This window comes from Tetrao urogallus (genome assembly GCF_951394365.1).
Source record: "Tetrao urogallus genome assembly, chromosome: 2".
NCBI classification, from domain to species: domain Eukaryota; kingdom Metazoa; phylum Chordata; class Aves; order Galliformes; family Phasianidae; genus Tetrao; species Tetrao urogallus.
This window is the reverse complement of record NC_136814.1, coordinates 103638263-103654995: the sequence shown is the minus strand read 5'-3', so window position 1 is coordinate 103654995 and position 16733 is coordinate 103638263. Positions and strand designations below refer to the sequence as shown.

Sequence of the window (16733 nt, the reverse complement as noted above, 5' to 3'; positions counted from 1 at the left end):
CATCTGAAAATGAAAATAAGATGAAAGCTTTGGGGGGGGGGGAGGGGGAAGGGGGTTCTGGTTGGGTATTAGGAGAAATTTCTTCTCCAAAAGAGTGGGGATGTATTGGCACAGCTGCCCAGGGAGGTGGTGGGGTCACTGTCCCTGAAGGTGTTCAAGAAAAAGGTAGATGTGAGACTGAGAAACATAGTGGGCACAGGTTGGCAATTGGACTAGAGGATATTAGAGGTCTTTCCCATCCTTACTGATCATAGGATTCTGTGTAAAGATGAGATTTGTGTTGGCTGTGGGCTTAGCAGCGCTGGCAGATGCATGCCATACTTCTCCTAAAGCAGCAAACCCTGAATGACCACATTTAGGGTTGTGCCTGTTTGCTTTTCAACTTTTAAATCCCTCCTGCTTGCACTCAGTGTTCATGCTTCAACACGATGCTTCAACACAGTGCTTCTTGTAAGCTCTTGCCGCATAAGTTTTGTGGTTGTGATGAATCACAGAATCATAGAATGGCCAGGGTTGGAAGGGACCTCAAGGATCATGAAGCTCCAACCCCCTGCCACATGCAGGGCCACCAACCTCCCCATTTCATAGCAGCCCAGGCTGCCCAGGGCCCCATCCAACCTGGCCTTGAACACCTCCAGGGATGGACGGGGCATCCACAGCCTCTCTGGGCAGCTGTTCAGCACCTCACCACTCTCTGGGTAAAGAACTTCCCCCTGACATCCAACCTAAATCTCCCCTCCCTCAACTTCAAACCATTTCCCCTTGTCCTGCTGTTATCTGCCCTTTCAAAGAGTTGATTCCCCTCCTGTTTGTAGGCTCCCTTTAGGTACTGCCAGGCTGCACTGAGGTCACCCTGCAGCCTTCTTTTCTCCAGGCTGAACAAGCCCAGCTCCCTCAGCCTGTCTTTGGAGGGGAGGTGCTCCAGTCCCCTGATCATCTTTGTGGCTCTCCTCTGGACCCTCTCCAACAGCTCTCTGTCTTTCTTGTACTTTCTTGTACTGGGGGCCCCAGACCTGATGGTGTCCATTGCCCCATCCTTCCTGCTCTTCCTCTGATGAAGTTGCCATTGGTCAACCCTGTGGTGTCTGAAATACTTAAGAAGATCATTGCTTATGCGTAAGCCCTTCTGCAGGTTGATGCTGGAAATAGAACTTACTGTAGGCATGCTTCAGGGTTTTACAGCTTGTCTCAGCTGGCAACACCCATGGGCAGCCCAGAGGTGCAGATGTATCGCTCTGGGTTGAGCGGTGATAACTTAACCTGACAATAGGATGTGGACTTGGAACCTGAGTTCAGCGAAACTGTGATAAGAGAGAAGTCTTGAAGTAATTTCCATCATCAGGTTTTCTTCTATAGTATCTCTTAAAACATCTTGAAACATCTTCTAGTGAGGTGCTTTCCTGTTCTTATCACACAGCCCACTGCTGAATCGGCCTTCTGCTTCCCTAGAATCAATCAGGTTGGAAGAGACCTCCAGGATCACTAAGTCTGACCTCAGCCCACCTCCACCATGCCCACTGACCACATCCCTCAGTGTCACATCTCCCAGTCCTGGTGTTCCACCTCCACAGATCTGATGCTGTTGTCTTCTTTCTGGTGCTCGTAAATCTGGGAAACCTGAAAAAAGGAAGAGCAAATTGAGAAAAAAGGAGGAGCAAAGCCTTGTTTATTTTGTTGCACTTTGTGTGGTAGGATGGAGATGTGGAGATGTTTCATTGTCTGTCTTTTTCCAGGTTTAATTGATATCGATACTTAGCTTCTCAAATCTTGTCCTTTAAGTCCAATTTCAGGTATTATGAATAAATATTTCACAGCATTATTGCCGTAGGAGTTAGAAAGTTGCCTTCCTTCCAAGATGCAGAATTAAGAAATCTTTTCTTTCCATGATCCTATTTTCTTTGCAGAAAGCAGAACAGCTTTAGGGGTCAAAGCAGCAGACACTGCAAAAAAGAACTCAAGTGTTTTTGTTAACGATGAGCCAATTACTCTGTTTCAACACCCAAGGCAACGTAATCTGAGCATGGGTGACATTATCTTAAGTATACAGCTTCACCTATGTGGAATGTTGTCACTTTCAAGCATTTATAGCTAGGCTCTAGTAATGAGGCAGCTTTTTAATAACTAATTGTTGGCATTTGTTGGCTTGTTCTTTAGATGGTGCCAAGTACAGTAGGAAGGCAGTTCATGAATCTTAGGATGGCCTGGGTTGAAAAGGACCACAACGATGATCTAGTTTCAACCCCCTGCTATGTGCAGGGTCGCCAGCCAGCAGCCCAGGCTGCCCAGAGCCACATCCAGCCTGGCTGGATCCCGACTCTTCATTTCAAAATGCATCTGAGGCAGATGGCAGTGGGTACCTTTTCATTTATTTACACAGTGATCAGAAAGTCCTTAATCCAGTATAGCATTGAAAGGGCAAAGGAGAGAAGCTACTTGAGGTACATCTGTCTCCTAAAGTCTCTTCCATCCCCTTGTACCTGGTTCTTCTTGATCAGCTTGTAAAGTGGCATGTAGTTGTTATGTATATCAAGATGCAGACTGCACTGTTTATCTAAGTAGGCTGAGACTGGGAATGCTTGCAATTTGGCATGCTGCCTGCCCTTGGGGTAAGACTTAATGGCCTCAAGTTGTGCCAGGGGAGATTCAGGCTGGATGTGAGGAAACGTTCTCCAGAAGAGCAGTGCTGCAGTGGCACAGCTGCCCAGGGGGTGATGGGGTCAACAAAGCTGGAGGTGTTCAAGGAACGTGGAGATGTAGGCACTGAGGGACGTTTGCGTGTTGGGGTGAGTTGGGGTTTGGGATCGTGATGATCTTTTCCAACCTGAATGATTCTATGAAAGACTGCACTGGGTTGGTGTCCACTTTCAGCATGGGTTGCTTGAACTCTTCCTTGTTGGCTTGTCCTTGGATCTGGCCGTGCACGAGATGTGCTTGGAGGCTTCTGGGATGCATCTGACCGCTGTCAACAAGCCCCTGAATTTTCGTGTGAACTTTCTGCTGCTCTGAGGAGCTGTGGCTGCTCAGCCAGCAGAGTTGTTTTTCCAGATGAGCTTGTCTAGACCGAGCTTAAGTAATTGGGCATGTTTCCTGAATCTTCAACCCTTCTTGTTAGTTTTTTTGTTTTCTTTTAACCATACCTCATAGTACTCATGGGATAAAGCATTTTCAGTCATCCGAAAGCCTTTTTACAATGGCCTTCATTCCTGTTCATGCCTTTTTGCAATAAGGCAGTGTTTTGTTTCCCTTGGTAGATGTCTTCTTGAACTTGCAGTTCATGAAACGGATTTCAGTGCTGAATTTATGGCACAGACATAATGATTGAGGAGAGTTCTCTTGGGTTGTGCTTTACCTGTCATGTGAGCCTAAAATCCTAACATTTCTGGTTTGTCCTTCACTTCCCTATTATAACTTTCTTTGTTCTGTTAGTCTTGCAGCTTGATGTGGTAGTTTTTCCAGTATGTTGTGATGACAGAGGCAACTTGAGAATGCAAAGATCTTTCTCCATTTCTGCATGCTTCTGCATCCTTCTCTCCATCCTCCTTGTGTATCTGTTCATTTTAAGTGAAAATCTGAGACCTGATCTCTTCCCATCTTGCTGTGTCACTTAGCTTACACAGACCACTGTGGTCCTACAGATTCATTCTCTGTTCTCCATCCATGTCCTGCTGTGCTGCCACAGCACCATTACAACTTGATTTGTTGTCTCCTCCTCTCCTAGTGTTCCTTTTTCCTCCTTAGAGCTGAGTGCTATCAAACAACCACGTCTCTGAAGACTTGGTTCTGTTTTCTGTAGCAGTACTCCAGCCACCTTGCTGGCAGCTTGAATTTCATGCAGGTTAATATCTTCATTGGTGTATGTGGGGAGGGGAGAGAAACCCAGTAAAGGTTGCCATCCTTCTCTTGAGCATCCCTTGTCAGGAGTCAGCAGATGGTCTCAATATTGTAAACTCTCCTTCCTACCAGCAGACAAACAGCCTTCATCATATCATAGAGTCATAGAATGGCCTGGGTTGCAAAGGCCCACAATGCTCATCCAGTTCCAACCCCCTGCTGTGTGCAGGTCACCAACCAGCAGACCAGGCTGCCCAGAGCCACATCCAGCCTGGCCTTGAATGCCTGCAGGGATGGGGCATCCACAGCCTCCTTGGGCAACTTGTTCCAGTGCCTCACCACTCTCTGGGGGAAAAACTTCCTCTTAAGATCCAACCTAAACCTCCCCTGTCTCATTTTAAGACCATTCTCCCTTGTCCTATCCGTGTCTATGCCTTCTTGCTACTTGTTTGATCCTGGGTATACTGAGATGGGCATTTCATAGTCTTAACAGTTAACTGGGGCTTGCAAACATGTTGTGTTCTTGTCTGTGCGAATGCCCTGAAGTTCCTTGTTAACAGAGCTGTACCATGGCTTTCTTCTCCTTTATTTTGCTGCCATAAAGAAGTTGGTACTGCATGTGAAAATCGAGACTGACTGTTTTTATTTTTGTCTTCCATGTACTTTCTGCACGTGCAGAGTAAGTTTTCAGATATTTTTCTAAGTGAATGGTGAAAAAGTACCATTTCATGCCACTATACACTCAGAGTACTGAATCCTTGGCAGTGACGAGCAAACATGTTGGTGCATATTTGCAGTGTTTCTGATTCTGGTCAAAGATATGTTAGGATTCAAGAGTTGGTATGCTGAGTTCAGGTCAAAAGTGGATGATTAAGAAGGAAATGAGGCATTTCCTGCTCCTCCCCAATGCAAATATTGCTTAAAATATCCAAATCCTGTGTAGTAGCTGATATCTTCCCCCAGAAGCATCTGTCTGTCCAGTGCTGAGCAGAAGGAAGAAGTATGGTTTGTGTCTCGAGGGCAGTGAGTGACACATAAGCACAACCCTGTGCCTGCTGTGGGCCGGGAGAGGGACAGAATATATTTGACTCCAAGAACCCTATCAGTATTGAACACCATACTTCCCCAAAGTCTTAATTCTCATAATCAGTTTGATTCGAAATTGTTTCAGCTTTATCTGATCCCATTTTAGAGGGGCATTAACTGATGTAAGACAGAGCCTGCACTACGTGACCTCACCTGCTGGTAACTCAGCAGCTTTTGGTAGCTCAAATATGTGCATGCATTAAGGATTTGTTTCTCACAAGCTCCATGTAGCTGGTACTTCAGTAGGTCCTCAAAAATCCCTGTGTGAAGGGGATGGTGATGAAGCCACTTTGTCATTGCAGAGGATGGGTTTTGTTCTCTTTAGGAGGTGAGATCTAGAAGCAATGCCATGGAAATCAAGTTTGGAAATTGCTTTAAAGCAAGTCTTCTGGGAGAGCTGGTCACAAGATGCAAGTCAGTGGTTCTTCCTTGGTTGTATCTCCAAGCCTAGATTTCTGAACAGTCTTTTGTGCAGTAGAACAGTAAAATGAAAGTACAAATGAGTAACATACTCTCCATCTGCTTTGTTTGCCAGGTCCTGGAGAAATATCCTAATACACCTATGAGCCATAAAGAAATTCTTCAAGTTATCCAGAAAGAAGGACTTAAAGAAATCAGGTGAGTTAAGTGTCCATTGCAGTAAAGCAAGATAACATCTTGGTTACAATTTAGTTTACTGTTAGCTCCTTACTCATGTATGTCTTTGGAACTGAAATATTAAAATACTTGTGGAACTGGAGTCTACATCCCAGTTGCTAATATACATACAAAAAAATCCCTGAAGTTGCTGATATTTCTCACCAAGAAAGGTAGGCGAGGGCCATAATAAACTAACAAATATATGCTGCACCCACCTCATCTGCAGCTCTCAAATGACATGAACTGGATCTGATCAGGTAGTTCAGACTTCAATCACATAGGTAAACTTCACTACTTGTTATGTAATCTTATTTAAAGAGCAGAGTGACTGTAGTTCAATGGAAACGACCCAAAGCAAAACTTAAAGCACTCTGGGAAATTAAAAAAAAAAAAAGAAAGCAACTTGATATCCAAATCTAGAAAACTCTCATGCTGTTTTCTATAGTATTGCCTGCAGTAGCTTTAGAGATCTTCATGTTCCATACAAGGAGGGTATTGAGTGTTTAGATGCTACTGATCTGCTTTACAAAGAGTAACTCAGATGACAAATCTGGAACTGTATGCTGTTACCATAGTTTAATTCTTGAGTCTTTGCTTGCATAGGGCCCTGAGGTACACAGGTTTATCTGCTAATACAGGCACTTGCTATGAAGTAGAAAGTATTTCTATCTTCTAAAAGTAAAGAAGAAGCAGGGAAAGAAGAGTGCTTGCCAGCTCATCTATTTTGGAAGGAAGCAGTCATCCTAGATTTGACTTTATTATGTCCCCTCCTCTGTGTTGCCAGTTGAATACAACAACATATGCTTTGCAGGAAGTACAGAAGAGCCCAAGTGTAAAAATTCTGCTGATAACAAGATCTGCTCAAATTGTAGATAACAGGAATATGTTCTGTTTTCTGGAAAGAAATGTTGGTTTGCCTAACAGTAAGGAAATATCCTCATTCAGCTCTTAGGGAGGTGATGAAAATTGGGTTGAATTCCTGCCTTGGCAGCACGCTTTAGTAGAGTGCAGTACAACGTTTGGTTTATCAGAGGCTTACCAGCCTCAGGTCTGCTTTGATGCCGAACAAATTGTTGGTAATCTGTCAGCAGCGTACCTACAAACACTCATCACACTGCACCTTCAGTCCTTCCAAAACTGGAAAGGTGCTGCTCTGTATTGGTGATCTTGCTGGTGACAACATGAAGTTCAGCAAATGCTACAATCATTCAGTTGGAAAAGACCTCTAAGGTTACCAAACTCCACCCTTATTCCCACCATGCCTGCTAACCATGTCCCCCAGTGCCACATCTGTACGTTTCTTAAATACCTCCAGGGATGCTATACCACTTCCCCAGGCAGCCTGTGCCAACGTATCACCACTCCTTCCTGATTTTTCCTGATATCCAGCATTAGGTACTTAACAGTCATGAACCCTTCTAGCAATTCAGAATGTGTTTTTGGGCAGAGCCTTAGGGAGGAAATCTGATGTTGTGCGATAGATCCAGTCTGACAAGGCCACAGTTTGGAGTGGAAGGACAAAAAGAAGGGGAACAGTGCAGGGGGTGGGGCAAAGGGCAGAAGTGCCATGCACATAATCAATCTGAACCTCAGGTTCTCTTGCAATTGATGTGGAAGTTTAGTCTGACCTGATAGTAAGTTGTTTCCCCTCTCTAAAAGCTACTGACAAGTATCAGGAGACCACAGACTCATCACAGAATGGCCTGGATTGAAAAGGACCACAGTGCTCATCCAGTTCCAACCCCCTGCTGTGTGCAGGGTCACCAACCAGCAGCCCAGGCTGCCCAGAGCCACATCCAGCCTGGCCTTGGATGCCTGCAGGGATGGGGCATCCACAGCCTCCTTGGGCAACCTGTTCCAGTGCCTCACCACCCTCAGGGTGAAAAACTTCCTCCTAATATCCCTAATCCTCCCCTGTCTCAGTTTAAAACCATTCTCCCTTGTCCTATCACTGTCCACCTTTGTAAACAGCCCCAATCCCAAAAGATGCTGGTAGGAGCAGTCAGATACCAAGCTCAGTTTCTCTAGTTTAGCTGTCCATCCTACTGACTCATCTTCATTTGGATACCATGCAGTAGTCTTTCCTCTTAAATGTTGAAATGACAGAATAAAGTTGCTTAGGTTAAGACTTGAACAATTAGTAGTTCTTAAGCAATTCCATTTCAGTTTGTGCCAGTGTCCGTCTGTTGGTACCTAGACTGGGATTGTTGGGATTCTCACAAGTCATAGGTTTTGACAGATGGACTTAGCACAAATCAGCATTTGTTAAAGGAAAAAATATGTTATATGAGGTGTAAAACTTGAATCACAGGCTGGCTTGGGTTGGAAGGGATCTTGAAGATCATGTGTTTCCCTCCTCCAGCATGTCAGATGAGCTCATGTAGCTCATTAAATCCTTAGTCCTCTTTTTTTTTTTTTATGGAAGTTCTGGCAGGAAACCATGTCAAAGCCTTTGAGAGCAGATTATAGCAATTTCCCCTTTCTTGGTTGTATTGAGATAGCAAGAAGCTCCAAGACTCTCAGGCTGGTAAAGCATGGTATGAGTTTGCAGCCAGGATGTGGAGTCTCCTGTTCATGTATACCAAAGTATTCAATTTTTGAGTTGTCTTTCAGTGCAAATTGTTTTCAATTAATAAAATAATTTTTTTTCTGATGGTGAACTATTTATTAATAAAACACAGTCTCTTAAACACTGCCACTTATGACTGTAAGGCTTTTTATTTCAGCATCTATTCCTTATATTGTTAGGTATATTGTTTTGATCTAGTGTTTGGTGACCCTGCCCATGGCATGGGGCTTGAAACTAGATGATCTTTGAAGTCCTTTTCAACCCAGGCCATTCTATGACTCTATGAGATGCATCCTTCTCTGAATCTCCAGTTCCAGATAGGGAATAGGTTGAGAAGTGATGAGTTGTTGGGAGCCCAACTCATGTCCAGCAGTCACTTGTTTGGCTCCAGCCAGCCATCTCCCTCTGGCTTTGATTCATGTTGAGCTGCCACTTGGCAGCTGCGTGGGAAGAAGCTTCACAGCATGTTGATGTAGCTCAGAGGATGTGCTTGGTTCTGTTACAGGGAATTTGGAATTGCAGGGAAGATTGCAGGTACCAGTTGAAGTGAGTATAGAAAAAGTGATTTATGCTGCTTTTAGAACAATTTGGCTGCTTTTTTGTGTGTGTGTGGAAGAGGCTAGATGTTCCGTAACAGTACTGATACCTTGAGTGATTCTGACTGATTATTTTTCCTGTAGTTGTCATTTTATTCTAGTACTCAAACCAGCAATTTATTTGTGTGATTTTAAAGGTCAGCCTAGGACCAGTGCTGTCAGTTTTGGGGATGTAAGGCATCCTGAAGCCAGACCTATACTTCTCACATGATCTGTCATCCTGATTTTCTTTATTTGCCTATTTTGACAGGCTGTCTCAATCCTTTCCTACAGGTCACTGCTTGCACACAGCAAAAATAAAACCCACATGAAAAAATACTCTGTGAATCAGCACCATAACCATACGTGGCTCTAGGCTTTGTCCTTATGAATGAATCCCACTTGCCTTATCTCTGTTGGCAATGTAGTGTAGACAAGTCTGAGCACTTTCAGGCAAGGCTTTGAAGATGCCCAGAATCACTGCTAACTCGCAGAATGCCAGCTGTGAACGTTCCCTAAACCTCAATGCATAGGCTAGATGGCAGCAACAGAGAACCACATTTATTTGAACATGAATAGCTGTTTGGGGGGGGGAATATTACTGACTCAGTCCCCTTGGGTCTATTGAAAGGGGTCACTGTAAGAGCACCCAAGGAGTTAGCTTCTTTGGAGGATGATATCTTCCATGGTCTTTTCTCCATAGCCATGAATGTTTTGTTTCCTCAAGTATTTTCACAGAGCCACCACTGTAGAGCTAGTGTGTGGGTCTCAGTCCATGTATGGTAATGCTTTTGCCCAAATGCTGATTGAGTCAGTGTTTGGACAAGGAAGTATGTCTAATCTCAGTGTAAATAAAAACATGGTACTCCAGCTGCTTCTTTTGAGTATCCATTGAATTGCTTCTATGCAGAAACCCGAAAAGCTGCTAAAAGCACTTCTGGGGGGCGAAAGAAAAGGAAGTATAAAAGCCAAGTTTTACTTTTCTCTGGTCCCGTTTAGATTAGAGAGGAGTGTGTCATTGTGGCTTGGCTTCAGGGCTTTCACCTGCCCTTCTGTGGGTGGATCATCTGCACCTCATTGACGAGTCTCTCCTCCCAAATTCCTTGCAAGATGCTCTGCAGGTTTGGCTCCAGGCAGCCTTGGGGAGGTGATTCCCTTCCTGACAAGGGGGTGGTTGTGTGAGCAGGGCTGGAGCTGCTCAGTCTGATGTTTGTAGGAGTAAGTTGCCAGCTCTAATTTTAGACTTCCATAAGGTTTCTTACTTTCTTTTTTTTTCTTCTCCTGTTTTTGCTAGTTGAAAATCAGAAGCTACGGTTAGGTTGTCCTCTGTGGGTTTCATGGGAATGGTGCCTCCTCATGACTGATAAGGAGGACAGTAACGTTGCTTGCCTTCAAAGGGAAAGTAAAGCTGGAATCACAGAATCACAGAATTGTAGGGGTTGGAAGGGACCTCCAGAGATCATGGAGTCCAACCTCCCTGCCAATGCAGGTTCCCTGCACCAGGTCGCACAGGTTGGCATCCAGGCAGGTCTTGAACATCTTCAGAGAAGGAGACTCCACCACCTTTCTTGGAGAGTTCTGTGCAGTTCAAAGCAGTGCCATCCATATTTGTGAGACTTCCCCAGCAGCCTGGGGAAGTGTGCTATGAAATGGGCATCTTGCCTGCCTGGGAAAAGATCCCCTTCCTGGTCACTCTTGGAAGAGGAGAACTCGAAAGGATGCAGATCACCAGCTTGCCAATAGAACTCATTAAAAAAACAAGCAGAAGTCAGAATGCTGTTTGTACACCTGCAGGATGTTCTTACATCTCAGAGCACTCAGGGTAGCACCAACGAAGCGGCTCTCCTCGTTCTTGGCAGAACACTTTGCCACTGATACATTTCACAGCTATTCTTCAGTACTTCGTCAATTTCCTTCTGCTGCAGAGCTAAGAAATTAAGGCAGGGTTGGGTGAGCTGAGTGATGTTCTCCTTCATTCTGTGGTCTTGGGGCAGTTGTTCCTTCACACAGCTTGGTTCTGGGAAAGTCTTCCTCCAGTGGAATTGTAGAGAGTGGGAAAGACCTCATAGACCTCCTCCATTCCAACCGCAGCCCATCCCACCATGCCTGCTGATCACATCCCTCAGTGCCACATCTCCTTGCTTCTTGAACATCCCCAGGATGGTGTGAGCCCACCACCTCCCTGGGCAGCTTGTTCTAGTGCTTCCTCTGCAGAAATTTCTCCTAATATCTGACCCGAACCTCCTTGTTACAACTTGAAACCATTTCCTCTCATACAATCCAATAATCCTTTCCTAAAACCAAACCACACAAAAGCACCCTGCTACAGTTTAAGTGTGGGAAGGAACTTTGAAATGGTTGCAAGGTTCTTAAATTATTTTTGTTAAGAGCTGGACTTCTTATTGGAGCCCACTGAGGTTGAGTGTGGGGACAAATTATAACAGGGAAAGGAATCTTTTTAAAAGCCCTTTGAAACTGAAGCTACCCAACAACAGAAGAAATGTGCATCCTGTGTCTGGCCAATGGCCCTGTTCTTGCTGCTGGCTGGATGCACTGACTGTGGAACTGTGTCTTGCCCTGCTGCAGAGGGAGCTTTTCCCTGCCCAGGAAGAGAGCTCTGCAAAGCTGAGCTGTTCTGAGGCTTCTTGTGGCAGTATAAATCTTGCTTTTGAGTCCTGTGATAGTTTTAGCTCCTCAACAGCAGATGTCATAACTTGCTTCATCTGTAGGTTCTGAAGTTCTTCAAAGTTTTCACAAGTTCTGGGGTTATCGAGTGCAGTCTGCATCCTTTGAGCCATTCCATAATGACTTTGGTCATTTTTTATTTTTGCTTTTCATCTGAATCTTGTTAAAATGACCTTACAGCTGAGGAACATTTACAGCCCATTAACAGCTTGTACACAGTGTGCTAATGTGTAACTTTGTCATGGCAGAACACCCAGCAGTTCGTTGGGTGGCTTCTTATGGAGGAAGCAGCCGAAGAAATGGCAATTGCTGTTTCAAGTTTAGAAGTTCCTCAGCTCTAAGCTTAGAGATGTGACCATTATAGTGCATGATAGAAACAACTAATTAACTTCTCTGGGGAGAACCAGAACACTGGGGATGTAGGTGTCTTTCTGAGCAAGCTCTCATGTTTTCAGTTGTCGAGCCACAGCTGCAGTTTGGAACGGCTGATTTTGGGAGGGACTTCTGGAGGCCGTCTGGTCAGAATGAGGAATGTGACCAATATGCATGGTGCTCTTGCCTTTGTTAATTGGCAATTATTTGGCAGTCCAACTGATTCCAAGGTGCTTGGAGCTGGAGGCAGCCTTGGGTCCCTCTGCCCCCCCACCCCAACGGAGGCACGCAGAGCAGAGCAGGGCGCCCAGCACCACAGCCAGGGGTTGGGGAGATCCCCAAAGAGGGATGCTTCAAATGACCACCAGTTTTAGGATTGTGTGACCTTTAAACAATCATCTGAGGTTGGAAGTGGCTTTTGGTTATAGATGCACCTGCCAAAGAGATGTTACTGCAAATTTGTCTTCAACCTTGATGTCTGTAGTCTAAATGCTAAGGAAGGAAATTGCTTTGTGTTCTACTTGCTGTCTCATTTTAATGAATATCAGCGCACTGGCAACTTGAAATTTTTTTTAATATTTTGTGAGCACGTTTTTACTGATGAGCCATTAGGGAGCTCGAATTTTAACGAAGGAGATTAGCACATAACAGAGCAACTTTCACTGCATTGCTCTCAAAATGGCTGCAGGCCAGTTGTCCCATTGGTGAGCTCATTTTTAGCTTTTCTTCAGCGTCCTCTGGTCTGAGCAGGTGGCTGAGAAATGCCCTGTGTACCTGAGATGAGAAAGGTCCTTGAAGCAGAGACCAGAAAGAACCTCGAAGCAGTGCATCTTCCACTTGATTCCTTGTGACAGCAGGAAGCTGGGAAACTGGAAAATAATGTGCTGAAGCTAGCAAGCTAATTTAAATTGTATTTTCCTGCTGCAGCTGAAATGGAGTGGATGAGATGGGAAGGACATACCTAGAGGGCTTCCAGACCTGCTCATAGTGACCATGCCTCACTGGTTTGTACAGCCATCTGATCTCTGCTAACCATACAGCTTCTTAAATACAAATTGTCAGCCAATTTTTCCAGTGGCGACCCATTCCTGTTGTGTGAGCACCTTCACATGCATATCTGAGGGAGCACCAGTGCATTATTACATTGGTGGCAGCAGCTTCTGTTGTAGACTGGTCTAACAAAGCTGCTTTTCAGGAACTGCTGGTTTGTATTTCTGGTGAGTGCTCGTTTCCATGGGTAGGTCACACTGCACAGAGCTAGATGCTGTGCAGGGAGGTGCCCAGTGCTAGACTGAGAGGCAACAAACACAAACTGCTGGATGTGAGTTCCCATGAGATAGGAAAAATGCCACTCTTGAGGTGACAGACCACTAGAGCAGGGCCAGAGAAGGCTTCTCCTTTTTTGGAGCTGCTCAGAGGGGGCTGGGCAAGGCCCTGGTGTTGGCTTGAGCTGGAGGCTGGGCTCTGATATCTGGAGGTTCCTCCCATCCTAGCTGCTCAATTCCTGGTTCCCAGCCTCATGCCCTGGAGGTGAAGTGTTTTTTGGCTTCTGTGCCCCTTGTAAGATTGAGTCATTGCAGTGCTTCAAAGACTTCCTAGGCTTAATGGAAAGACTGGAGTTAAGGGCTGCTTCTTCTGTGTGCGACTGGAGATGCAGTGCTCCAAACGTTAGTACTAACAGCTCTCATTTTTTTCTCCCTTTCAGTGTGCAAATCTTGAGCTGGCTTGGAAGGCTTTGTAAATAACTGAAATCATCAGCTGACAACTATCTAGTTACTTCACAGATTCTTTAATCCACACTTTGAGTTTAATCTTCGAGTGAGCTGAAACATCTTTAGTCTACATAGTATAGAAGTGATATACCGAGTGTGTATTGGGGAAAATAGGACAAGGGCTTGTGCAGGTTGTGCTTTAGAGCCATCAGGGTTGGGTTACCCCTGCATCTCTCTGCTGTTCCCAGTTAATTACTTCCATTCTGATGGAAGATTCTGAAATGTCTGTCAGGATTTTACTTGACCCACTGGGGTTACTGCATGCAAGACTTCTTACTTTCAGTTGGAACTGGGGGGATCTTTTCCAATGGGAAAAGGTCATTTGCTGGAGGAAGGTGCCCACGAGATAGCATCTTAGGTGCAGGGTTCTTCAGCTTTCTTCCATCCATTACTGCAAAAGCTCAAAAGAAAGTCTGGCAGAAAGAGAGCAATAAATGCTGATACAGTAAATTCTTGTGTGTTTTCCCTTTCGTTAAAAAGTTGGATTTGGCTTTTTCTGGAGAAAATAACCAACTAATCAGCTTTTTTTAAAAGAAAAAAAAAAACAAAAACTGAAGGTCACCAGAACATTGCATTCTGTTTGAGGCTTTCATGTCTCTGCAGCAAAGAGGAATTTGTACGAAGTCCCAGCTGTAAGGTACAGGCTGAAGCTGTTTGGGGCAGCGTGAAGGCTGTGGTCAGTGTTGGGGGCAGGCAGTCTGTGGCTCTCAGGGAGCTTTTGGTGGTATGTGTGGCCAGGGGCTAAAGTAGGTTCCCTAGAGCAGGTCGTACAGGAAAGCATCCAACTGGGTTTTGAGTATCTCCACAGAAGGAGGCTCCGCCACCTCTCAGGGCAGCTTCTTGCAGAGCTCTGCTGCTCTGCCACCCTCACAGTAAAGAGATTCTTTCTCGTATTTATACAGAACTCCCTGGGTTCCAGTTTGTGCCTGTTGCCCCTTGTCCTGTTGCTGGGCACCAGCAAAAAGAGCCGCATCCTCCTGACCCCCACCCTTCAGATACTGATGATCAGATCCCCTCTCTCCTTCTCTTCCCCAGGCTGAACATCCCCAGGGCTCTCACCTCTTCCCATCAGGAGATGCTGCAGGCCCCCACCATCTCTGCAGCCCTTTGCTGGGCTCATTCCAGCAGTTTCCTGTCCTCCTTGAACTGGGGAGCCCAGCACTGGACTCAGTGCTTCAGATGTGGCCTTACCAGGGCAGAGCAAAGGGGAGGAGCCCTTGCCCTGCCGGCTGTGCTCAGTGCAATGTTCCCCAGGGTTCTGTTGGCCTTCTTGGCCATTAGGGGCACAGTCAACCTTTGGTCAACTACTGGTTGATGAGGGCACTCGGGTTCTTCACTGTAGAGCTCCTCTCCAGCAGCTCACCCCCTAACCTTACCAGTGCATGTAGTTATTTCTCCCCAGGTCTAGGACTTTACACTTCCCCTTGTTCCTCTCTGCCTAGCTCTCACCCTATCCAGGTTTCACTGGATGGCAGCATGGCCTTCTGGTGTGTCAGCCACTCCTCCCAGCTTTGTATCATCAGCACGCTTGCTGAGAGTGCTCTCTGTCCCTCCACCAGTTCATTAATGATGATGTTAAAAAAGATCACACCCAGTACTGACGCCTCCTAGAGCCACTGTGGGTCCAGCAAGCCCTCAGAGGGCTATTTCTTTGCTTAGTGAGCATTTCAACAGAAGTTAAAGTAGCCACCAGTTTCTGTAGCACCCTGTATCTGTGCAGAAGGATGGAGGTGAGTTGGTAGGTGACATCAATAGCAGGTATAGGGAAAAATGTTCATTTGAAAAATAGTTTTTCAAGGAATGCTTGTGTAGAGAGATCACGTTTCTGTTAGCAGGGACTGCATTCATATGTTAGGGAAAAGCTCTGCTGTGTGACTGTTCATAGCATTTGCTTTGGTAAAGGTATCAAATCCCTGATTAACCACATCTTCCACTTCTGCTACTACTGCAGTCTCGGGAAGAGAGTTGTTGCTGCTTCCTTAAAATGAAATTACCTATGCTTTCCCATGATGGCATATATTCCCTAGTGCAAGGGGAAGTGCGGGGTGTAATTGTGCAGGGATGAATGCTGCAGGAATTCAGCAGGTTGGCTTTTTTCTTCTGAAAAACACTGGAGTGAGATCTCAGAAGACAGATAGAAGTAGGGTTTATTTTTGGTTGGAAACAGCTGATAGTTCTGTAGCAGAAATGGGAAAATCGTGGGGGCATGCCAAAGATTTGGAAGTCTCAATTCTGTGTCTCAGAAACCCCAGAGGGTGGTTTTGTCTGGTTTCTTCCTTTCAGATCAGAAAACACTAAGCCTTTCTGCATAGGCCCTAAAGGGTGAGTGAGAGCAGCACACAAACCAGTACCTTACATATGGACACTGTGTTTAGGTGAGGCTGTGTCAGTGCTGTGAACTTAAAGCTTTTTGTCTGCAGACAGTATTTAAGAAAATCAGTGAGCTTCTGCAGGACTTCTTGTTCTTGTTCTGGACTCAGCAGAGGATATTGGAATGTCCTTGTGTTCCCATGGGTCACATTCGGTTGTCATGCCAGTCTTAATAGGCCATTAATTGAAGCTGTAAGTAAACTCCAAATTTGTTGTGGGCTGAGGAGCTTTTTAGCATCCTCTGAGCCGATCCTGCCCTAAGGGTTTACAGTGCCCTGTACTGCACTGTGGTACAGCTGCAGGTCCATATAGGCACTGCCTGTGTTGCTGGAGCAATGGTTTGGTCTTAGAATCATGAAGGTTGGAAGGGATCTTGAAAAGTCATGGAGTCCAAATGTCAGCCCATCCCCACCACGTCCCCAGTGCCACATCCCCTCAGTTCTCAAACACCTCCGTGGGCAGCTGTGCCAATGCATCACCACTCTCACTGAATAAATATTTCCTAATAGTGTCTTGCACAAATTCACAGGAATTTTAAGTGTTGATGATTTAAAATTAACTTTCTAGCATGAAAAGCTTCTACTCCCACCAAAAAAAGCCCTCCAAAGCCATACTGGCATCTCTTGTCTGGATTTGTAGAAAATAAACTGAGAAGCCCAACAGATACACGTTTCTTTCTCTGCTGGTGTTGATGATATAACCTAGTCTTACTGTTACTGCAGATCTGCCCAAAACTTTTTAAAAACAAATAAAAATTGTTTCTGGTGGATGGGGAGGAGGGTTCATGTTAATGCTTAGAAGTTGTTTTGCTGAAGTTTTTAAAGGGGTGTTTCT

The 16733-nt window shown here is 45.3% G+C and overlaps 1 protein-coding gene across 1 annotated transcript in view; it reads left to right on the top strand.

The window, feature by feature from the left end:
• Positions 1–16733, top strand: part of ASXL2 (ASXL transcriptional regulator 2) — a gene marked incomplete at both ends in the record, with an annotated part of 82625 nt that overhangs the window by 14630 nt on the left and 51262 nt on the right. The window contains one exon of the mRNA XM_079532823.1: positions 5453–5535. Within this exon, the coding sequence (XP_079388949.1) occupies positions 5453–5535 (83 nt within the window). The remainder of the gene's footprint in view (positions 1–5452; positions 5536–16733) is intronic.